Genomic DNA, 26307 nt, shown 5'->3' with positions numbered 1-26307 from the left:
TACATCAAAAGATGCATACTTCAACTTATGTCAAAATATTCCTATACGGAGATTGTTCGCCATATCTCTTGAAATGAATGCCGATGAAGAAACGTCGGAAAAATTTCCTTGTGCACTTCGTGCCGACGCCCATTGAATGGTCAAGACGATTCGGGTCATGCTCATGCAACAAAAGGCGGGAATTTCGTGATGACGCGCGTTAAATATTCAAGACGTCTAATCCATACATGGTGTATTCTTATGTTTACCGTATTGTGAATAAGGGGCATGTGGTGCACGTGATACAAATAGTTTTTAATACGAGTCTTTTTCAGCAGCTGTTAACAAGCTTTGCAACGTCGTAACGTAATGAACTAAACCGATTTATATTGATATTGACTGTCGTTTAAACGTTTACAGTTTTTGTAAACAATTTTGACCAAAACACGAAAAGCGACCGTTTAAACGTGACACCCTTAGTTGTAAACACTACATTTCTTAAGAAAGATTTCTCAGATTGAATGTTTAACTTGTGTTTCTTTAAAAGTTATCTTTTTTCTCAAAATAAATTTATTTTGTACAGGTTTGCTGCTTATCAGTTTTTAGGGGACAAAATGAAGACTCTAAAACTTGAACATAGTTAGAAAGGTCTTTCATTAAATTTGAGCCTAGCTATGTGAAAAGCGGGGTCTAATGGATATTTAAACATATCGTTAAAGATAAGTCTGTGATGTCCGCACAGGCTAAACAGGGAGGACACTTTAGGCTTATAATAAAGTATCTTTTTAGCTAGAATTCAGTTAAGACCAAAAGTGTTGTGCATGATTAGTCTGTGTGGACTGCAAATGCTAATCTGGGAAGCCTCTTTACGCACATGCATTAAACCCCCTTTTCACAGAGCTTGATTCATTTGATTTTCATGGTGTCCCTTCTTTGCAGCTGTTCTGCAATGTCCCTACCGAACCGCCCAGTGTGTGTAGAGAGACGGACGCAGAGGCCTGCCTGGCTGCCTTTGAAGTCATTCAGGCAAAGAATACAAACATGGACACCTTGTGCACGTGAGCTGTATTTTTGCACTATATGACTACCTGATGGGGTAAAAAATAACAACACCCATTGGGTCATGAGATAATATCCCTTTGCATGCTGGGTAATTTGTCTTCTGCTAAAATGTCGTCTGCTAAATTTCTAAAATAAGCATTTCTTCGTTTTTTTTTCAAAGAAAACTATCAGAATAGCAAACAGTTTGGATCCTGATGAGACGCCACGTTCTGTGGCGTCTCATCAGGATCCAAACTGTTTGCAAAGGCCTTCAAAATTCGGTTCCCGCACTGAAAGGGATATAGACTCATTTAGTACATACCTTTAAAAATCTCTGAAACCAAAGAGTCTAGAGTTGCATATTTGATATGTAACATGCATGGTGGCCCTCTTCCAAGTTTATAGATATTATGACCCTGGGATCATATTGACTCTGCCTCTATTGACTCTATGGGTTCTTTGTTTCCCTTAAACATATATCGTGAAAACTTTTAAACTTTTCCCTGAAATTTGAATGCTTAGAGTTCTGTTAATTGTCATGCAACATTTAATAGTGAATAGTGCTAAATTTGTTCAAATCATGCTCCTGGTATCAAAATTTGTCCGCCCGTGTGGTCAAATGCTTAAAGTAGACCTAAATAAAGACTGTATCAATAGTAAATAACTTTTTTCTCTGGAAAATTCTTGCTAAGGCGTAATTGGCCGTATTTGAAAGCATACTCTTACAAAATGGATGCAATTAAATCTTGGAAGTGCTTTGGCGGATTTCATTGAAACTTGGTATGAGTATTTATATGGATAAGAGGATGATGCATGCCAAATGGCATTGGACATCATCAGTTAATAACGAAGTTATGGCCCTAAGGTTCTCGAAAAAATGCATTTTAATATAAGCTTAGAGCTTTATTTTCATTTACACATGATCAAGAGCTGAGTGTCAAATATAAGATCTAGGTTGCTAGGGTCATGGTCAAAGTCAAACACAAAGATCAAAATCAAACATTTTTATTAAAACATGCCTTATTTGCTAAGGATTCTATTATACTAAAATTCCTTGATAAGCGGCTGCTTCCTTTATCGCAACTCATTACTATCAATAATACGTGTTGCGCTTCGCGCTCTATATGTGGTAAGGATAGGCCTATGATAGACAACCATAAAAATACATTGATAATAGATGTGTTGTTTGCATTTATTTGTTAATATAAAAACACGTGTATTTTTTATAAGATATTTTAGTGATGTAAGAAATTTTAATTAACGTTGTCACCATGCGGCATCCATTAATTTTAATAAAAATGTCCAATTGTAGTAAATTGGATTTTAAAATGTCTACATAAAATAAAGCTTTATTATATTTATTAACCTGACTGAAAAAATTGTCAGCCGCCGAACTCAGTTCCGTTCGTGCCGGAACCCGGGATTTAACCCGGTTAACAACTTCAGTCTAACGCTCTCCCAACTGAGCTATTCCGGCTGACATTCACTTATGTACTGCTATTTGGTGAAGTTGTGTATAGCGATCGTTATTATATGTCTATTAATAAACTAATACATTGTACGTTTTCGAACCACTACGCCTTCCAATAAACTTGCTTGCGCGAAAGGTCGTCAAATATTGTACAACATTGATTCTCCACTAAATAAGCAAATTAGAAAAACCACAAAATAAATATATTTTTATTATGTTTTGTTTTTATACAAAACCAGAAAGTATCGCGTATTTGCCCAGTCCCTGTGATCTTTTCCCTGTGCTCAGTTGTGGATCACAAATTAATTAAAACAATAAGCTTTGCATTATTGGCAATAAATGTTGTAATAAATGTAATAGGCACAAATGCAGTACTTATTTACACTAACTTACACAAAAAATCACCACTATGCAAGATATTCTTAAAACAAAAATATATACATTGATCCGTAAAATAACTTCTCCTCCCATAAGCAAAAAAAAAATGCATTACATACTAGTCGCCGCCCTCCAGGGCGACGCCTTTAAGAAGATAAAACACAATACTATATCTCCAATTCACATTGTAACCTTTTTAAAATTTAAGTCAAAGAAAGATAATCACAAATGGGAGAAGATGAACAGCCCTAAGTCAATCTGGTCCAATGCTGGACTCAACCAATGAGATTGTTTATATTTATGATTGCTTTTTAGTTCTCCTGAGCCTGTGGTGCTTATGTGGAGCTTTCAGTATATTGTGATGCCCCTGTCCATCATTCGGTGCGTGTGTCATTCCGTACGTCAATTTTTTATGAGGACTGATTGGCAGATTTTTATGAACTTTGAGATCAAATATCCATGGGTGACCCTCTATCAAAGGTTTTAAAGTTGTTACGGTCCATTGCATATGCTGATCACCAGATCTGAACTTGGATTTTAAAAATGAAATCTTAAAAAAAATTATCTCTGAAACCACAAGGGCAAATATGGCCCATCACTGAAGGTGTCACATGATTTATTTAGACTTGTAGAGCGTAATTATTTATTATTAAAATATATTCTTCACTTAAATGTAAAGTCCCAAAGGGGTAATATTTGGCATGGAACATTGTATGTTGATCATGTACCAAGTTTGTTCAGGCGTGGAACATTGTATTTTGATCATGTACAGTCTAACCTGCACATCCGACCACTTGAACTTAGCGACCCACCCCGCAAAACAACCGTTATTAATTCCTCCCAAGCTAAAATCAATTAAAATTGGCTTGACTCAACAACCACCTTAAATCTGCGACCAACGACCATTATCTGTCTCACAAATTAACACTCATTACGACAGTAAGCGACCATGTTGCAGTCTCGCAGTGAAGTTGCTAAGCAATGGTGACACTCAACTAACAATGCAGGTGTTAATCCCGTAATTGGCATCCACGCTTACACACTGTTATCGGGAGCTAACTGTGAAAACTTGGCTGACATTAATTATATTTCTAATTAAAGTTTGCAAATAATTGTTTTGATAACAATAACAATTTTTACTCAAAGGTAAGTATGTGACTGGCAGCAGTATAAAAAAGGGAGGTAAATAATTTTGAAAGCACTTGCAAATGTACACAAATCAGAGCAATATGTCTACCACTAAAGGAAAGTGTCTGACATTGGAAGAGCGAATGAAAACACTAAAAATGCTTGAATCCGGGAGGAGCTGTAGAGCTGTAGCGACCGATTGCTCGACTCGTTCCTTAAACGCCACAACATGGTCTTTAAAACACGGCCGGGTGAAAGAGCGGAAGTGGATGCAGTCGTAGTGGACGACTGGAAGAAGCGGCTTCCGACAATATGCGACAGATATTAACCTTCTGACATTTATAACATGTACAAAACAGGATTGTTCTACAAACAAAGTACAAGGTAAGTAAAAAAGGAAAAGATAAAAAATTAAAACCATTTCATAATAAAACATAAATAAATAAAATAAATAAATAAATATAATTAATTAATTAATAAAATTATATTTTTTATATTTTCAGTGCGACGTTCTTCAAAAAAGGCGAGACATGTGCCGGCGGGAAGATTGTGAAGGAGCGGATTACTGTAGGATTGTGTGCGTCAGTTACATGAGAGAAGCTGCCCCCAATCATTGGGAAATAAAATAACCCGAGATGTTTTGGGTCAGTAACTCCCGATAAATTGCCAATACGGTACTACAACAAGAAGGCGTAGATGACGACCATAATAATGGAAGACTGGCTGAAGTGGTGTGACCGGCGGATGCGACATGCCAGAAGACACGTCATATTTTCATAGACAACGCACCATCACACCCTCGCATCACACTAAACAACATCAAACTACAGTTCCTTCCTCCAAACACAACATCAGTGATACAACCCATGGACCAAGTAATCATACAGACAATGAAGCTGAAGTACCGGAAACGCCAACTACAACACGTGATGATGGTGCTGGAAAGATCCTCGGCGACCACTGGACCGCAAATTCTGAAAGAGGTTAACATCCTTTAAGCAATTTACTGGGTCATCAGCGCATGGAAGGAGACAACGACGGAGTAGATCGGCAAGTGTTTCGCCAAATGTGGATCCCTGAGTGACAGTGAAAAAAGTGCTAGTGCTAGCAAAAGTGAAAAAAGAGCATATGACAGTAAAAAAAGTGTAAGTGAAAAAATTACAAGTGACAGTGACAAAAGTGAAAAAAGTGAATGTGATGATGTTGAGGACGACTTGCCTCTCATCATGTACAAATTAGCACTTGATTTATTCGGATGTGAAGTGAAGGACCTCATCAACATTGACAGGGACATCACAACATGTGCAACTGACATGGAAGAATGGAAGAAGTCAGCACCGGAAATTCTACAAGACGACGGATGTGATGACGAAGATGACAACAACCCAATAGAAGAGGAAGCGACGACATCGGAACCAACACTCTCCATGAGCGAGGTCTTGGAAATAAGCAGAAAGCTGAAGGACTGGGCAGTGAAGAAAGGACACCATGATCTACTAGCGACATTGATGGAAACCAGCAACCAAATAGGGGACATAGCCATGAATGGAGAGAAGGTAAAACAGACCAAAATTGAAGATTTCTTTTTCAGGCCATTGTAATATTGTTGTAATGTGTAAATATGTGTATGCTATTGCATGTTAATACAATGTACATTGTTGCTATGCTCGATCTGTATGCTTGTTATTTGATATGTATGTATTATTGAAATGTTAATTGTCTAATTATATGACTGTTACATATTGTATTTGTAGTGGTATAATTTGTATTTATTTGTATGTAAAGTTCGATGTATCAGGTAAATATGTTTATGTATGTTTGTTATTTAATACATGTATATTAATATATTGAATACAATTCAACAACAAACAACTTTTTCTGTATATATTTCTATAAACAACGATCACTCAACATATATTTGAATGTATAATGTACATAATAAAGCGAAATACACATACATGTACTTACATATGCTAATGTGTTGCATTAACAAAGACCAACTGGTCTGACAGGTCAAACTGTACTCAGAGACCACCTCAGTTAAGAGACCACTTTCTAGATTCAACTTGGGTGGTCTCTGAAGACAGGTTGGAATGTACCAGGTTTGTTCAAATAATGCTCTTGGGGTCGAAATTGGCCAAGACCTGTGGGTTGCTAGTTTTCCTTATATTTAAAACTTAAAAAATATCATCTCAGCTAACAAGTTCTAGAGGTTTGGTATTAAGCATGTGACTTCATATGGTGGTCCTCTACCAAGTTTGTTCAAAGCATGCCCGTCGAGTTTAATTTGGTTTGACCCCGGGGGAGTAACTTCCTATACATGTATATGGGTATATAGAGGTGTGCCGATTTTATGGGGTGTGTTTTTTGACAAAAATTATAGATATGGGTATGGTTTTGAGCATTTAAGTATAGATATTGGTATTGATATCTGAAATTTGCGAGATAACTTCGTTTAGCCATATCTCTGCTGCTCTGAGGTTGAAATTGCTTGCAGTACCTTGAAAACATGGCCACTAGGTGGATATAAGTTTCCTTACATGGCAATAGTGAAATATTGTGAACATTCTAGAAGTTGCATTTTATTTTTATACATTGACTTTATGAATTTATTTTTATGCCCCCAAAGGAGGGCCTATAGTGATTGCACTGTCTGTCTGTCTGTCCGTTTCAAGGTTTCGAAAAATGCTCTTAACTTCTATGTCGCTTCAGATGTAACCTTCATATTTGGTAAGCATGTGTACATGGACAAGGCCTTTCCATACGCACACAAATTTTGACCCCTGTGACATTAACCTTAAACATAGGGTCCGTGTTTAGGTTTCCAAATCTGCATTTAGGTTTCGAATAATGCTCATAACTTCTATCAAAGCGTTTTTCGGGGGCATATGTCATCCTATGGAGACAGCTCTTGTTTAAAAAAAAATAATTTTCATATGGTTATTTTCAGTGAATACAACAAACTCACACTGTGCATCGAACCAGTTCTGACGCAGTGCAAAGCTAACGTCACTAAGGAAAATGAAGTGATTGTTCGCTACAGAGCAAGACTTAAGAAAATCCAGGATTCCTTGATCTGTTTTAAATGGCCAACAGTGATGGTATTTTATTTAACAATTTATAATAATTATCTGTTTATTGTCAACTCCATTAGAATTATTCACCTGCTTGATTTGTAACCTATTTCCATGCGGTTTCGCTTCAGCATGTATTTCACAAGAAACATAATTTTATCTTTGTTCTTGACTTATGCTTCAAGAAATGGTTGGTTACATAAACAAACCCGTTAATGTTTAATAAAACTAAACTGGTCAGTATTTGATATTCCTCAATGTAATTATTTATTTCTTAACCTGGAGTTTCATTTTGCTTGTTTAAACATAATGTATTCATTTTTGTTATTATTGTATGACAATTATTTTGAAAATCATCTATTTTCCAAACTGGGAATAAGTCCCTTTAAACAACAGTCTTAGTTGCATCAATTGTGTCTTGTTCTGAGAAAACAGGGCTTAATTCATGTGCTTAAAGTATTAGCCTGTGCAGTCCGCACAGGCTAATCTGGGACGACACTTTCCTCTTTAATGGAATTTTGAGTTTCAAGGAAGTCCATCCTTACCGAAAATCAAGTTTAGGCGGAAAGTGTCGTCCCTGATTAGCCTGTGCGGACTGCACAGGCTAATCTGGGACGACACTTTACGCACATGCATTATGCCCAGTTTTATCAGAACAAGACACAAAAAGACATTATATCCTATATTGTTAAACACAGTGTGAGGTGAAGGATTCCAACATTCTTCTCCATGAGGGGAAGATTCGCGAGCAGCAGCTAGGCTTCCGATTAGCAAGTGACCCTGAGAAGGACTGCAGCAATGCCAAGTGCTCTATCAAACTGCGCTTCCAGGTTATTGAAGACAAAAAGAATCAACCAAAGTGAGTGAAAATTGAAATAATTTTCTTCTTTCTAACGATGCTGTGTTTAATAATTCCCGTTCAGATAAACATTTTTATCCCCTCCAAAGGTGGAGGGATATAGAATTGGCGTTGTCCGTCCGTCTATCCAAATGTCCATCAGTGAGTCGATCATCCTTTCTGTCACAAAATTATTTTTTATTATTTTAAATGTTTCTTACATGCCTAATGAAAAACAGGTATTTATGACCTAACTAAGAAAAAAAATGATTGTGCAGCGCTGAAAAGGTTGTGGTTGGATAAAGTCCATGTGCAATACAATGTTGTCGCAACGTATTTCAATAAAGGAGTATTTATTGGTTGTTAATGAAGACAGTTGTTTCCACAGAAGAAAATTCTTATGGGATATAAAATATATATTTAATTGGAATTCTTTAAGGGCTACAATGTGTTATTGAGGAAAAACTGTAAATACTGAAACATTTCATGGGTTTCTTAATACAGCCTCCATCCTGAAAGAAAATGACATTTTTAAGTGCCTACATTGGTTGTCAGTAGGCAATACATTTTGAATAACAGAGTGTTTTTAATGACCATTTCATAAAATGGGCAATTTAAAATTAATAAGTTGTCTAAAACAGCATGCATGGAGACATGCTCGTCAGCATGTCTAAATGTTGCCGTATCCATTTATTATATATTAAATAGCTAATAAAATTAAGTGTTTGGTTGTTGTCTGCAGTTAATTGAAATGAATATAAAAGGTATAATGATAGTGTCTCTGGTATAAATGCAGGTGTAATAAATTAAAATAAAGGCATACTAATACTGTCAGCAAAATAATGCTAGGTGACATTTCAAATTGCTGCCATCAGCACATTATTTGCGTTATACAGGTGAATGAAATAAGGTTGAATAATCATAGGTCATATTATGGATATGGTGTGTCATATTTACACAATTTTGGAACTATTGGCCTGAGGGCTCTATATCAAGTATATGCCTGTTTTGCTTGCTTTCTGAAACCGATATTGCTTAAAAATCAACATATATGTGTTATTGTTACTTGTTAGGTATATATAATAATATTTAATTGCCGGTACTCAATTCACAGGGACTTTGCTTGTTGACATACACCAAATTTGCCCTTTGCAGTATGTTTGCGTTTATTGTATAGGGAAATGTAATTTTAAAAATGAGCTGCTCTTAATATAAAGGGCGGTTAATGCATGTGCGATAAGTTTCCTTCCGGATTCGCCTGTGCATTCCACACAGGCTAATCAGGAACAACACATTCAGATTTGACTGGAGTTTCGTTTGGAAGAGACTTACCTTGTATGAAACATTCCATAAAAGCAGCTCTCTGTTCACATGAATTGTACCACATTTTCCCAGAGCGGGGCTTTAACCCTTTGCATGCTGGGAAAATTTGTCGTCTGCTAAAATATTGTGTGCTAAATTTCTAAAATTAGCATTTTCTTTGGTTTTTTTCAAAGAATACTATCAGAATAGCAAACAGTTTGGATCCTGATGAGACGCCACGTTCTGTGGCGTCTCATCTGGATCCAAACTGTTTGCAAAGGCCTTTAAAATTCAATTCCAACGCTGAAAGGGTTAATTGTCTAATGAAGTTATGTTTCTCAATGTATTCAGATGTTCCAATGGCCTCGGTATCCAGCAGATTCTAGTAGATCGTGTCTGCGACATGGATTTCAACAGCTCCAACTGGGCCAAGACTCAAACTGTATCCCTCACAGCGCGTCTAGATCTTAAGAAAGACAACAAGTTTGCTGGAAAACTCAAAGTCATGGCGACCTTGGTCAGGAATGGTGTGGCCTCACAGTCGCAGGAGGCTTGCCAGTACAATGTAAGCAGGCTTTTATGTGAATGAGATGATTGTGCTGCTTTATGATTGTAGACATTGAAATCTACCTCTTTCGCCCAGTTCCAGGGGTAGAGAATACATATTTTACAACTATATCACTTAAACTCAATATTAAGTCTCAAACTTAAAGTTTTACTGGCCATTTCCCTACCTGAATAAGAGGTGGGGAGGGGTCCATGGAAATAATTTCATCACCAATTGCCTTTCATGCCCCAGATAGAGATTGCAGCTTTGTTCTATGAAAATGAGGCTTAAAGTGCATAAAGTGTCATCCCAGACTAGCCTGTGCATAGGCAAATCAGGCACCACACTTGCCCTTTATGGTATGGTTTGTCAGATTGATCATAGAAATGGATAGTAATTATAGGCGTCAAAATAGGGCACCCAATGATAATGGTTGGATTTTGGCACAAGTTTCACTTTTTTCGCCGTGGCGTAGTGGATATTATGTCAGTGACCTGATAGTCATTGGTTCAATTGTTTAGATTTCCCCAAAATAGTTTTTTTGCTAACAATTCCATGTGTTGATGCTATTTTCAGGTTGTGGTCATAGATACTGATGACTCATCAATCTGTCAAACAACCAACGATCCTCACCTGAAAACATTTGATGGAAAGTAAGTGATGGTTTATGTTCATTTTTAGCCCTTTCCAATTTGATATGCACATTGATGTGTCTTTAGTCCCTGACTAAATCAGGTGAAAGTAAATACCTTTCTCAGATGAGTTAATCACTGGACAAACAAGATGGTGATGCCATGATAAGACAGGTATTTTTTGCCATTTTATACCCTTTATTCCTTTTATTAATTGTTTAAATGCCGATCACTTTCCAGCCATATCAGTAAGACAGTGGTTAACGTTTATTATATTGGCTCTTTATCTATAAATTACCGGCTGCACATTTTCATAAGGGAAGCTGTCATATTGTGGCCCCCTTAGAATTTTTTGGAAAGCAAAGTTGAGATGTAGAGCTTGATCAGGAACTGCTTTACGTTTGTGAAATGAACTACTTCTTTATTTTTCAAGCTATTGAATCGAAACTTGAAATATATCATCTACAAAGAAATGAAGATGTAGAAGACGAAATTTTAACTTGAATTAATTCGCAATTCCATATGTTCCTGTTCTTTGTGCTCTTGGCCATTTTGATGCATCAAATCTTATTAGTTTGTAGATAGAGCAAACTTCTTATACATTTGCAACAGTATTTAATCAAAACTGAAAGTATCTCATCACCACGAAGTGTTGACAGGACACAATTTTCACATGCAGTTAGCCACACTTTTTTTGGTGATTCTTAATAAAGCATTGTTATTTGTATGCATATAATATTGCTAGTTTGTGGAGCAAAGTATTTCTTCATTTCTAATGCCTTGAATTTGAACTTTACATATTTCATCCCCTAAATGTGTATATGTGTTTATGACAGAATTTTCTTGCACAGTGATCCACTTGGCTGCGGTTATGTGACCATTGACTTAGTCATTTTTATGCATAAATTGTTAGAAAATTGAACTTAGCCACACACATGGCTTCTTTGCCTTGACCTGAGCTCTGGAGGGGTATTTGTAGTCACTTTTTCAGCAGAAGTTACTGTCTCCAAAGACCAGTTGAAATTTATTGCATATTTTTTCACTTAAAGCAAAACTTGATTTTCTTGCATTTATTGTAACAAACAAAATATATATTTTTCAGTTATTATAACAATCACCTGCAAGGTGAATTTACTATGGTGAAGAATGCGGATCTGGACTATGAGGTAATTGTACATTCCATTGTTGAGAAATTATGTTTTATTTATTGTTGATGTTCTGAGGCATAGGAATCGAACCAAGTTTACTAAGGAAAAGACTGTGACTTTTAATATGTGTTATATTAACCAGGTCATGCGAAAATGGGTCTTATGCCATATGTGCCAGTGAAGCTCCAGACCAGCTAGCCTGCGCATTTGCACAAACTGTTTAGATGCTACGGTGTCTGTTAATGAGATTGCAGAACCTTGTGTGACTTTATAGCAGAAAATGTAGCTCTTGAATTGAGCTTAGCTAATAACATATAAGACCTATGTTTGCCTGACATGGTTCATAATTTATCATTATTCTAGAAATTGCATTTAATTTTGCTGAATAAGGTATTAAGAAAACAAAATCAATGTATAATATTGAACTAAAGAAAAAAAATCTTCGGCATGTAATGTTTAAGACCTGCTTAGAAAATAAAAATTTACACATAGTTGTGTTAGCTAAATGCTTTTGAAAAATAATAAAATTTACACTTGTGGGACTCTCCTGTTCAGTATTTGAGAAATTAAATGAACAAAGGTGACGTGTTTGTACAATATATTTAACCCTTTCCCACTCAGAAGCCAAGTAATGGCTATGTGCAAACAGCATACAACTAGAACAACCTTTACAGGTTTTATGCTGTTTGCTGATCATCAGTATCCACAGGTTGGAAATGAAGCCTTTACAACTTGAATCTAGTGAAAAAGTTCTTAAATTAAATTTGATTTTCTAAATGACAACAAATTCATTAAAATACGTATCTAAGTAGTAAAGGGTTAATTATATTAAATCAATCTTTCTCATGTAGACATGGATAAATTGTGTGTTAATTTTGTTTACAATTTCAGGTTCGTGTGATGTTCAAGAAATGCACAGACAACACAAAAGGACCTTCTTGTAACTGTGGAGTCAGTGTACGAGTTGGGGACGATACATACGTACATAATCAGTGCTTTGATGGGGATCGCAAACAGGATGTGGAGAACCGAAAACCCAAGATCTGGAACAACGGGGAGATATCAAAGGGACTGAGGATAGTGACGTTTAATGATGGGAAGGACACAAATGTGAGTGCCTTAACCATTAATCTGAACAATTGAAGACCTTAACCCGGTTCTAGTAAGCATTGATCTGAACAACTGAAGGCCTTAGATTCGGTATTAGTAATCATTGATTTGAACAATTGAAGGCCTTTACCTGCTACTAGTAACCATTGATCTGAACAATTGAAGTAATATTGTCGCATATTTATGTTGAAAATATTGTTGTTTTATTTGTGCTTTTGATTGATTTATGCTGGATAAGTCCGGGAAATTTAATTGTTTATATACTCTTTTAAAACAATGCAATGCATTACTTTCATATTGGAACTCTCAATTGATTGGGAAGTTAAATAGTGCTTAACCCTTTCAGTGCTGGAACCGAATTTTGAAGGCCTTTGCAAACAGTTTGGATCCAGATGAGACGCCACAGAACGTGGCGTCTCATCAGGATCCAAACTGTTTGCTATTCTGATAGTGTTCTTTGAAAAAAATCGAAGAAAATGCTAATTTTAGAAATTCAGCAGAAGACATTTTAGCAGACAACAAATTTCCCAGCATGCAAAGGGATAAATAACACAATCATAAATGAGCCTTGCTTTGGTAAAGTTAGACTTGATGCATGTGTGTAAAGTGTCTTCCTGGATTTGCCTGTGCGGTAAGGGGACAAAGCTTTCCACCTTAACTGGATTTTGCTTAGCAGAGGCTTCCTTTAAGCGATAAAGACGCACACACATTAAAACCTGTTTTCCCTGAGTCAGGCTCAAATTGCTTGAATGTTTTTCCACAGCTCTACCTGCCATATGGTCAAGTTGTGAATGTCAAAACAAGTTACAGTGGATTCATCAACATATTTGTCTCTCCGTCCCCAGCTGATAAGGGGAATACTGAAGGTTAGTTTGTATTTTGTCTCATGGCTTCATTTAGTGATCAGTAAGTAGTTCCTTACTTAACTATGTATTAAACACAGTTTTATACCCCAAACTTTCAAAAGCAGGTGCCCATTATAAGTTTATATAACCTAGTGTGCAATATTAAAATGGCGTCAAATGTGAGAGTTGTCTTTTATTCGAAAACTTTTATCCTACTTGTTGGTATGAAAAAAAGGTTCTGTTTTATCGCTGAATCCAATATAACGCAGGTGGGTGTTGGCTCCTGGTTTTGTCTTCAACCTTTCATTACAGTCTTAAGCGTTTTCTTAAAATTCAAATATTTCGGGGGCTCATTGTGCTGATTGCATAATTGCTCTCTTATAATTGATTAGAGACTAACCATTACTGGGGCATTTGGCATTTTAAGTTTGATTATCTGTTGTTTGATGCAAATAAAGGTGTGCAAACTAGCATGTGTTTATCAGTGTTTCATGCTATTTTGCTGATACCATGTATGTGATTTAGAATTTTTAAATATTTGACAGCTTTTACAAGTTTTACGAGACATGTTTCACTCCATTGTTATTTGTTGACAATGGAAATTTTTATAAATATTTTCTGCTCAAATGCAATCGAAAAATATAGCAGGCAAAGAGAAATTAAATAAATACCATAAGTAATTAGTTACATCATAATGCAGAGTAATTGTTAACAGAAATTAATTTCATTTTCGCACAAATTCCAGTAAGTCCCTAGAGAGCATGTTTTTTGCATAATTGTGTATGATGCAATGAAACATTGCCTTGTATTGTATTGCATTAAATCTTAATTTAAACTCTCTCGTCCATTGGTTGCTATAATTTAATCTGATCAATGCCCCATTAAACCGCTGTCCCATATTTCACTGTACACTTTGCACTTCTGAAACATGGCGTTTGTTTGTGTTTATGAAATTTTGAAACACATTTATTGTCATAAATGGCCAGAATATATATTTTTTTAATGTTGTTATTATATTGGATTATCGGATATATATGCATATTAGAAAAGCGGTATGTGTACTAACTATTTCATAGAAAGCTCCTCTTTAAATGTCAGTTAATTACAAGTTTGCATAAAGAGCAATCAGTAGATAAAAATCCTTAAAGACCAGTAAAGTAAATACATGTAAAGTCACCTTCCTACATGTAAATAATGCGCCTACCTTGCTATGGGTACCATTATCCTAATGTTTGCTCAGCTCTTAATTTATTTGCATTTTTGTATATCAGTTGATGATTAATTAATATAATTTATGCAAATAAATAGAGGATATTTGTTGGATTCAGTGGAATATTGATTTTATTTCACAAGTGATAATATAAAATAATATTTTCACGAGTGGCCCAGCCACGAGTGAAAATATGTATTTTTTATGATCACGAGTGACTTTAAATCGATATTCAATTGAATCCAACAAATTTCCTTTTTATTTTATGCTTGTTTCAACGTTTATTTACATTGTAAAAGAGTTAAACTGGACAATTTCGCTGGATTTATGACGTCATTTCGTTGAAAAAAATGACGTCATTTCACAATGAAACAGTGAAAAATATCGATATTTTTCACTGTTATTTTTCACTGATTAAAACAGTGAAATACCAGTTTAATTTCACGGATATTTCTCTATAAACCACCGGAAAGCACAAAATGAATATTTATATTTAAAAAAGCAAGATCTATTATATTGTAATAAGATGATAAAAATTATTGGTATGATTTCATTTTCTTAAAAACTTTAATTCGTATAATCACATTTTTTTGTATTAACTTAAGTAGGTAAAAAAAGGGCTGAAGCATTTATTTGTGTAACACCATCATTTTGCTCATTTCCACGTTGAATAGTCGTGATTGCAGTGTATTGACATTAAATTACACTAAGTTAAGTAAAGTTTGCCACATTATGGTAGCTTTTATTCATTTCTCCACTGTTTGTAGGGCTATGTGGCAATTATGATGGAAACGAGAAAAATGATTGGATAGGACCAGACGGAACTTTATATAAAGATGTGGACAAGTTTAATAAGGCCTGGCAGTAAGTGTTCCTTCACATTACCTGAACTTATAACATACAAGGCATAGAGAGTCATGTAAGCATTGCTTTCTTCCACTATATATTCTAGATGCACATATGTAGTTGAACGAAGCCAAATGTGCTTCATATTGTCACTGTGAAACAATGAACAACATGGAAAGTGCAGCATTTAGAGAATATCTGAATTGTTTACATGTAACTGTCACATAATAATCAAGTCTGACTGCAGCGGCGTACAATGTAGATGTTGAAGAAATAAAACTTTATAGTGTCTAAGCACATCGTACTTCTGCATGGTGAAAATGTAGAACAATATGTCTTGTATAATTATACATAGTGACATTGTAAAACAACATGTCTTATATAATTATACATAGTGATTTTGTAGTACAACATTTTCTATCTATTTATTCATATTAAAATTGTAGTCCAACATGACTTGTATAATTATACATAGTGACATTGTAGTCCAACATGTCTTGTAAAATTAAACATAGTGACATTGTAGTACAACATGTCTTGTATAATTTAACATAGTGACATTGTACTAGAACATGTCTTGTATAATTATACATACATTTTGACATTTTACTACAACATGTCTTGTATAATTATACATATGACATTGTACGTAGTACAACTACTTGAATGCCTTAAAAATGTGCAATGTTAACACATTTGTTTTAAATGATACGTTTCTTGATAATAATTTTATAGACTTTAACATTCTGCCTAGAAGGTTGGCAGTCAGTGATTTCCAAATTCCAAAGACAACCTTACCGACGTTACTTGAATGCAATTAAAATGTGTAACAGTTAACCTAATTGCTGTGATGATACGTATCATAACGACGTTATACACTGAGACATTTTACCAAACAGGTCGCCTGTCAATGATTTCCTGTTTGAGGGTGTACTTGCAAATCCCGGACTCCCCAGTATTGGCAGCTTCTGCTTGTATAACGACGTTAACCAACAGTGCTCATGTAACGCTGTCAATTTACTGGAGACCTGCGAATTTCAGAAAGGTAGGTCAGTTTTCATTGCTTTGCTATGCAGTAAAAAAGGTTGGTTCAGGTTTTGTCTTGTACTAACCTTCTACTAACCTGGGCATTTCTTGAACATAGACATTGATATCAGGATTATTATATTCCTTTTAAGTCTTTCAATGCCCAACCATTTAGAGATTGGGGTGCATCATGATTTACCGCTTCTTGAGTTGAAAAGCTCAACCACTAATGCGGCAACTAAACTCTATATAAACTGTATTGTTATTAATCACAATGTGAACTTGAACACACGAGTATTTTGGTCTTTAGCTTTGGCCTGTCTTTAGAGCCATTGGACTTTTTTGGACTTTTGTTTCATGTATGATACTAAATGGCATAAAAGTGAGTGAGTGATGAAACTTATTGTCATATTTATCAGCATGTTTGCTTGTGCTCTTTGGCGTATATTAATTTTGTAGGGTTGTGTGGTGGCAACCATGTCTTTACAAGTATGTGTATGATAGTTCATGGCAAAAAGTAATTAAAAAAAGACAGATATTTATTTCATATAAAATATGGTTAAATACAAAACACAAGACAATCAACGATTTCTTGATTATTTTCAATGCAGCAATCTGCAGTCAGATATGTTTGTTTGTAGGTATCGATGTAACAACCACCCTCAAGCTTGTTTGTTTGTAGGTATCGATGTAACAACCACTCTCAAACGTGTGGTGGTGGTGGAAGCCAATCGTAAGAAGCGTGCAGTGGGGGACCCATTTGCTGCCCTTGGCATAGACGTGAATGCACCACCAATTGAGGTATCTATATATTCTATACTATATATTTCGTATGCACTGGCAAAAGGTTTTGCTGAAGAATTATGAAATAAAATTAAAAATGCTTCAAATCTTGGGAGTTAATGCCCTAAATGCTTTGCATCATAGATTGTTTTTTTATGATATACACCTACCTAAGTTGTTTGTTTTATATTCTCAGCAGTAGTATACATTATTGATATACCATGGACATATGTTCATCTTGACTGGTTGTGGACACACATTTTTCCTAATTAGTACCCCTAGAGGCCTTTTTCCTCAACATTTTCGGAATATGTCTCATACCCCTGAAATTTTGAATTTGAGAGTAAACTTACTCAAACTCGCGACAAATGTTTATGGTTTCACATATTAATTTTGAAAAATGATTGATAAAACCTACCCCAGAATACTGATTTTAATGTCTAACATTGTTATTAAGAAATTATGTTTTGTTTATATGATAATTTTATTATTCTGCAATTAATATTATGCAGTTATATACCTTTTCCAAACTTGAATGTCTATGTTATTATTATTTCAATGTGCTACAGACATGCAGTGTTGAGGTGAGATATCTGGAGGTGGACAGTAATTAGCATCTACCTCCAACACAGTTATATATTTTTCTTTACCAGGCCTTGTCATTAGGAGACCATGCATTTTGGATATTTCGTCCCTTATGGATTATATAAAGTCAGTGAAGGCAATTCTTCAAAGAAAATATTAAAAGAAATTACTTAAAATAATTACAGGATTCCTTCCTTTAAGACAATGCTGCACAGTTTTGTCTTGTTGTTACATAAATGCTCAGAATTGAATAAAATCAAAATAAATTGAGTCTTCTTGTGGGTAAACTGGGCTACATTCATGTGCGTAAAATGTTGTCCAAGATAAGTCTGTGCTGTCTGCACAGTTAGAAAATCATTTGGATTTGTTCTAAAATGAATATCAACATATTTCCAACAGGCTAAAACGTTCCCCACGGCCAGTGGGATCACTCTTGAGCAGGCTAATACAACATGTTACAACGCATTGACCGGTGCAGGGTTTGCTGCAGCATGCGCCAGCCTTGTTCCACAAGCAGACATCGACACCAAAATCTCAAACTGCGTTGAAGATATCTTGGTATGATGTGTGTCATTGATTTTACAAAAAGGAATATGGAAAATCTAGACTTACTGTCAGGATATAAATTATTGTTATACCCTTGCAAACAAAGTTTAAAAAATGTAACTTGTAGTATATGCTACCTTTTTCATACAAAGTGAGCCACAAGTTCATATGTGTCATATGCACCTGAGCTTAGCCATTATCTGCATAACATGTTCTCATTTTGTTAAGCAAACTACATCGCCATGAGTTTTAGATTTTCAAGACATTTTTTGGCCAAATTATCCAAATGATCTTGAGTTATATGCCGTTGAACCTAAGCCTTTTTTTACGCAGAAGCATACTGTGTTCCTATTTTGTGGTGGAAACATCCTCATTTTTCAAGCAATTGAATAGAAACTCATAAAAAGTCATCACCACGAAGTGTAGATGTGCCGGAGACTTTCACTCAAAGTGACCCTTACGTTCCATTTGACCTATATGTTTCTTAGCCAATTGAACTTAGCCATGGGGATCGCTGCTTTAATTGTAAAAGCAGTCCAGAGGCATGGGATGTTGCCTTAATTGTGACAAAGCAGTGTAGGGGTATGGGGATTGCTGCTATAATTGTAATAAAGCAGTGCAGGGGTATGGAGATCGCTGATGTAATTGTTACAAAGCAGTCTAGGGGCATGGGGAATGCTGCTGTAATTGTGACAAAGCAGTGCAGGGGATGGGCATCACTTCTGTTATTGTGACAAAGCAGTGTACGAGTATGGGGATTGCTGCTATAATTGTGACAAAGAAGTGCCAGACATGGTGATTGCTGCTATAATTGTGACAAAGCAGTGTAGGAGTATGGAGATTGCTGCTATAATTGTGACAAAGAAGTGCCAGACATGGTGATTGCTGCTATAATTGTAACAAAGCAGTGTACGAGTTTGGGAATTGCTGCTCTTATTGTGACAAAGCAGTGCAGGGACATGGGGTTTGCTACTATAATTGTGACATAGCAGTGCAGGGACATGGGGTTTGCTGCTTTAATTGTGACATAGCAGTGCAGATACATGGGGATTGCTGCTATAATTGTGCCAAAGCAGTGCAGGGACATGGGGATTGCTGCTATAATTGTGACAAAGCTGTGCAGGGGCATGGGGATTGTTGCTATAATTGTGACAAAGCAGTGCAGGGGCATGGGGATCGCTGCTTTATTTGTGACAAAGCAGTGAAAGGGCAGGGGGATCGCTGCTATAATTGTGACAAAGCATTATTGGAGTATGAGGATTGCTGCTATAATTGTGACAAAGAAGTTGGAGACATGGGGATTGCTGCTACAATTGTGACCCAGCAGTGCAGGAGCATGGGTATCGCTGCTATAATTGTGACAAAGTAGTGCAGGGACATGGGGATTGCTGCTTTAATTGTGACAAAGCAGTGTACGAGTATGGGGATTGCTGTTATAACTGTGACAAAGCAGTGCAGGGATATGGGGATTGCTTCTATAATTGTGACAAGTGCAGGGGCATGGGGATCGCTGCTATAATTGTGTCAAAGCAATGCAGGGGAATGAGCATCATTGCTATAATTGTGACAAAGCAGTGTACGAGTATGGGAATTGCTGCTATAATTGTGACAAAGCAGTGTACGAGTATGGGGATTGCTGCTATAATTGTGACAAAGCAGTGTATGAGTATGGGGATTGCTGCTATAATTGTGACAAAGCAGTGTACGAGTATGGGGATTGCTGCTATAATTGTGACAAAGCAGTGTATGAGTATGGGGATTGCTGCTATAATTGTGACAAAGCAGTGTACGAGTATGGGAATTGCTGCTATAATTGTGACAAAGCAGTGTACGAGTATGGGGATTGCTGCTATAATTGTGAAAAAGCAGTGTACGAGTATGGGAATTGCTGCTATAATTGTGACAAAGCAGTGTACGAGTATGGGGATTGCTGCTATAATTTTGACAAAGCAGTGTATGAGTATGGGGATTGCTGCTATAATTGTGACAAAGCAGTGTACAAGTATGGGGATTACTGCTATAATTGTGACAAAGCAGTGTACGAGTATGGGAATTGCTGCTATAATTGTGACAAAGCAGTGTACGAGTATGGGAATTGCTGCTATAATTGTGACAAAGCAGTGTACGAGTATGGGGATTGCTGCTATAATTGTGACAAAGCAGTGTACGAGTATGGGGATTGCTGCTATAATTGTGAAAAAGCAGTGTATGAGTATGGGAATTGCTGCTATAATTGTGACAAAAATCAAAGTGTACGAGTATGGGAATTGCTGCTATAATTGTGACAAAGCAGTGTACGAGTATGGGGATTGCTGCTATAATTGTGACAAAGCAGTGCAGGTACATGGGGATTGCTGCTATAATTGTGCCAAAGCAGTGCAGGTACATGGGGATTGCTGCTATAATTGTGACAAAGCAATGCAGGGGCATGGGGATCGCTGCTATTATTGTGCCAAAGTATTGTACGAGTATGAGGATTTCTGGCTTGCTGCTATAATTGTGACAAAGCAGTGTACGAGTATGGGAATTGATGCTATAATTGTGCAAAAGCAGTGCAGGTACATGGGGATTGCTGCTATAATTGTGACAAAGCCGTGCAGGCACATGGGGATTTATGCTATAATTATGACAAAAGAGTACAGGGGTGTTGTTTGTCTCTTTAAAGACAACTCTTAAGTCATCATTGTAGTATCATATCCTACAGTACCATGCATACTTTCAATAAATAAAACACAGCACTTTCATTAAAATAATTAAAGCTTCATATGTTTACCACCTTAAGGCAGGTGTCACTATCTAGGAATGGTTGATATACAAAAATGTAGATCATTTTGATGTTAAACTGGTTTAAAGTATTTATATGAAATAATTTTGCCGCTCTATGTACCTATGTACGTTGTTCTTTGACCCTTTCACACTCAGAAGCATAATGAAACTGTCTATATGTAACCAGCATAAAACCAGACTAGCCTTTGAGTATCTCAGGTTTTAGGATTTTGTTTGCTGCTCATCATTTTCTTAGATCTTTAACTAAATTTAATTTTTTAAGAGACTGCAAATGGGATGAAATCTGCATTTTATGAGGATAATTGTAAACTACTTTGCGATAATTTCAGTATGTAGACGACCTAAACACCCCATTCATCCAGGCCGCTGTTGAAGCCTTCATGGACCAGTGTCAGAGCGTGGCCATACAGGAGACCAATTCCTCCGTCGTCAACCAGATACGGGACGTCGCCTGCCCCAACTCCTGCTCCGGACACGGGCAGTGTCAAAACTGTATGAGGATTTTAGGATTATGATGATTATATCATCACCTTAAAATGCTCTGGGAAAATGCGACTGTGTAAAGTGTCTTCCCGGATTATTCTGTGTAGTCTGAACAGGCTTATCGGGGATGACACTTTTAGCTTAAACTGAATTTTCCTTAAGTAGAGACTTCCTTTTAATCAAAAATACCATTAATAGAGAAAGTGGTGTCCCTGATAAGCCTGTGCACTTTACACACTTGTTTAAGCCATGTTTTCCCAAAGCGTGATTAAATTGTTACACCACTTTTATTCTAAAGCTTATTAAGTGCTTTCGTTTTCAACTAAGTAGAAACTATTTAAATATGAGGGATGGATTACAACTAAAATGTAACTAGTAGTTTGCAGATTAATTTCTGACACATTTCTCAACAGCTGCTACGTTCTCATGCGCCCACACCTTTCTGTTGCAGTGACCTGCACATGTGATGCTGGCTTCTCAGGGTCCGACTGCTCTGTGGACATCAACGCGGCCCCAAGGTTGAATCTGCTAGATGACCCACAATGCATTTCCACCATCAAGGACCAGTGCACTAACGTCAATGTGCTGGGCTCTGGATTTGTGGAAGGGGCCGTCTGTCATTTGGAGACTGTGAAGGTACGCATCAAGTGGTGTGACATGTGAAATATGATACACTCACGCATCAAGTGGTGTGACATGTGAAATATGATACACTCACGCATCAAGTGGTGTGACATGTGAAATATGATACACTCACGCATCAAGTGGTGTGACATGTGAAATATGATACACTCACGCATCAAGTGGTGTGACATGTGAAATATGATACACTCACGCATCAAGTGGTGTGACATGTGAAATATGATACACTCACGCATCAAGTGGTGTGACATGTGAAATATGATACACTCACGCATCAAGTGGTGTGACATGTGAAATATGATACACTCACGCATCAAGTGGTGTGACATGTGAAATATGATACACTCACGCATCAAGTGGTGTGACATGTGAAATATGATACACTCACGCATCAAGTGGTGTGACATGTGAAATATGATACACTCACGCATCAAGTGGTGTGACATGTGAAATATGATACACTCACGCATCAAGTGGTGTGACATGTGAAATATGATACACTCACGCATCAAGTGGTGTGACATGTGAACTAATTATTGACCATGGTCACTTGTAGCATGGTATTGTGTTTTAAAGGGCCAGCCTTTGCATAAGATATGGTTGTTTGATCTCGTTAACGTCAGAACCTCCAATTGATGAAACTTCATATACAGTCTCCTGTTAGGGTTGAACTTCACTTTTTGTCAGTTCATCTTTAGATAGTTCCAGTCCATTGATCTTTGATTGAGTAAATGCTACATTTTCTTGGTCCGGTGGTTTCAGTCAACCCATATTTTGACAAACGCTTTATTCGGAACATCCAACAGTTTCACTCATACGATTTTTCCCCACAAACTAAACTTAGGTGTCCAATATTTGATTTAATTTATTTAATTTATTTGTTTAAGATTGAAAATTAATAAAACTGATTATTTAACAAATAATATTTTAAGAATAATCTAATAATGCATGTAAGTTAAGACTGAAAATTTTACATTACATTTTCTTATTTTAAATTATAATACTAACTAGAGTCCATTCAACAATCTAATATCACACTGGCAATAAATGTACAATAATCCAGCATAGTAATTAACTTTTTTTTATTATAATTGTCTTTCCTTACTAACTGTAGATCACCGAAAAGGGTGTAAACAAGACCAACAGCAAAGTAACCAATGTTCGCGCAACCTGGCTGAGTTTTGAGGAGGTCACATGCACAATGTCCCAGGCAGATGGTCTCCCACTGCATGCTGTCCTTGTTTCCGTAAGCAACAATGGTCAGGTGACCAGTCAGAGTGCCCAGCAGCTATTTTTAGCACACAATCCCATCTGCTTTGATTGCCGTCTGGATGCAAACAACACTAAAGACGGAACTTGCAAGAAAGAGGTAAATACAGGAAAGCTTAACAAGTTGCAATCTGTAGTACAGATTCTGTACATACTGGTACATGACTGCTGAAAGGGTCAGTCTGTACATAAAGGATATATTAAAGGAGAAGTCTTAAGATAAAGGAAAGCTTAAAAGCCAGTCTTTGTATACAGTGCAATATAAAGGGGTGTTCTGTATAAATAGGATAGCTAAATACAATGTGTGTGCATTTTACCAAATCCTGTTGTTAATTTTCCTTTTTATGTCTCTAGCATCTACAGATGCCATAAGAAAAATAATGTCTGGCTTGTTGGGCCCTCCATAGGTCTTTCCAATGTTCGTATGTGGTTGATTCAAAATGATATGTTCTATCTGATGTCAATAATTCTTCTAACAAAGCTTTGATTTTTGACATTTGTACCTCAATATTTACCTTCCTTTGATACCTGTATAGATGATATCTATGAACAACTTCAACACACGATATGTACCTTCATTTGATACCTGTATAGATGATATCTATGAACAATCTCAACACACTCACATTGCCTAACCTCACTTTGACCTTGCAGTTGACTTATTTCTGGACTTGGGGACTTTATAACATGGGTGAATTAATCAATACTGTGAAGCCTTCCTTTAGGGGCATAAGTATTCATTGAACACAGCATTTGATTCATGTTTTCAATTCCCAAACTGTATATTGTCTTCTTTTGTGTCAAAATTCAATTTCACGCACTTCAGAAAATGAACAAAAATACTTGTATCCTTAAGATATGAAATAAAGTATAATTGTCTTTCTTCAACAGACGGCAAGCTGCTATGTGGATGGTGTCTGCTACAAACCACTTGAACCAAAGATTAGCAATCCCTGCTACATTTGCGATGTCTACACACAACAAATGATCTACCACGTTTGTAAGTGTGCTTTTTGGAACAGATCCTTAGTCTAGTGGTAACACACTGGCTAAAAAACTCAGGGGTAAAAGGTTTAAGGGGTCAGGGCTAAAAAGTTTGATCCCGCTCAACCCTAATATACATACTTCTCATTTACATTCGACATTTATTAGAGATGCAGTGAACTGAGTGCAAGGTTACTGTTAGTTTAAATAGAAAAACGGTTTCCACTTAATAACTGTTGTCTGAAACAAGGTGATGAAATGCTATGGTGTGTGTTTGAGTTTTGGGCAGGTCAGGTTAAAGCCACACACCTTATTTTGAATAGTTAATTTAAGTATAAAACAGAAACATATTTTATCTATGCAATGAGAATATATCTGGTGGTTACAAGGTAGAAATCCGTCTTTTTGCGCCTTAAAACTTAAAAATAATGGCGTTTGTCGAAATGGACGTAAACGTCTATAAATCCTACTTTCGGTTTTAAAAGCGGTACCGTTTGAAAAATAACAAAATACTTGCTAACTAGGCTATATATTTAAGTTTATTTATGTCAATTAGAATATATCTTGTGGTTACAAGGTAGAAATACGTCTTTTTTGCGCTTTAAAACTGAAACATAATCGCGTTTGTTGAAATAAATGGACGTATATGTCTAGAAATCCTACTTTCGGTTTTAAAAGCGGTACCGTTTGAAAAATAATAAATTACTTGCTAATTAGGCTATAGATTTAATGCAGATTTTGCACACTTTCAAATTGCATCTATATGTATATATTAAAATGTATTTCATTTCAAAGTCAGAGGCAAGGTGTATGGCTTTAAGGTCAAAGTCACTGATACTAAATTGTAAAAATATGTCAGCTTAATAAAATATGTTTGGATGGAGGTATTGCACTGACGTTTTGTGCATTAGTTGCTGAAATGTAGACCTAGCTGGGTAGTACCGGTACAAAGGGGCATGTTGGATATGGGTCAAGGTCACTGTTGCTTAATATGGAATTCATTTTCGGCTCAATATTTTTAGTTTGGATGGAGGTATTGTGCTGACATTTTGTACATTTGTATGAGTATAATTGAATTAAAATTTTCATGATTAAAGATCTGGTTTGATTGCTGTGCTATTATTGTTTCCATTATGTTCCATGCAATCAATTGTACAACAAATATTTACATCCTTCCCATCAGTATAACTCAAACCATTAAACAGACATTTTCTGACAACTTGGCACCCTTGTTAGTATTATGTTTTTTGTTGATGTTTTCTCTTTTATAATCATATGATTACATGTAAAACGCGTAAATGTTACGAACTATGAAGTTACACTGTATAAATAGTACGGAGCTGCCAAGACAATTTTGATTTGTTAGTGGGTTTCTATTATGGCAATGTGTTTTGAATTAGTGTGTCTTACCCTTCAGCTGCAAATTGTCCGATGCTAACTACCCAATCATCCGTGAATGCAGCAGCACAGGAGATGAACGACACGCTTGTGATTGGTCTATCTGCCGGAGTGTCGACCTTCGTCTTCATACTGCTGGTTATTGTTGTGGCAATTGTTGTTTTCAGACACATGTAAGATCATTACTTTCACAATGTGCAATTTTGAAATTAAAATAGTTCTTTATTGTTACAATGTGAAATTTAGAAATTAAAA

At 36.2% G+C, this 26307-nt stretch overlaps 1 protein-coding gene across 1 annotated transcript in view; it reads left to right on the top strand.

Moving 5' to 3' along the window:
- The window catches only part of LOC127871073 (uncharacterized), a 156558-nt gene that overhangs the window by 128384 nt on the left and 1867 nt on the right, over nt 1–26307 (top strand). Inside the window, exons 76-92 of the mRNA XM_052413720.1 lie at nt 919–1037; nt 6948–7098; nt 7770–7930; nt 9563–9776; nt 10335–10411; nt 11493–11556; nt 12430–12648; nt 13412–13514; nt 15471–15567; nt 16449–16594; nt 17258–17376; nt 18343–18501; nt 21606–21768; nt 22211–22395; nt 23516–23770; nt 24562–24670; nt 26072–26225. Coding sequence (XP_052269680.1) covers nt 919–1037; nt 6948–7098; nt 7770–7930; nt 9563–9776; nt 10335–10411; nt 11493–11556; nt 12430–12648; nt 13412–13514; nt 15471–15567; nt 16449–16594; nt 17258–17376; nt 18343–18501; nt 21606–21768; nt 22211–22395; nt 23516–23770; nt 24562–24670; nt 26072–26225 — 2495 coding nt within the window. The remainder of the gene's footprint in view (nt 1–918; nt 1038–6947; nt 7099–7769; nt 7931–9562; nt 9777–10334; nt 10412–11492; nt 11557–12429; nt 12649–13411; nt 13515–15470; nt 15568–16448; nt 16595–17257; nt 17377–18342; nt 18502–21605; nt 21769–22210; nt 22396–23515; nt 23771–24561; nt 24671–26071; nt 26226–26307) is intronic.

This window comes from Dreissena polymorpha, chromosome 3, assembly GCF_020536995.1.
Source record: "Dreissena polymorpha isolate Duluth1 chromosome 3, UMN_Dpol_1.0, whole genome shotgun sequence".
NCBI classification, from domain to species: Eukaryota; Metazoa; Mollusca; class Bivalvia; order Myida; family Dreissenidae; genus Dreissena; species Dreissena polymorpha.
This window is presented reverse-complemented; position numbering and strand designations above follow the sequence as displayed.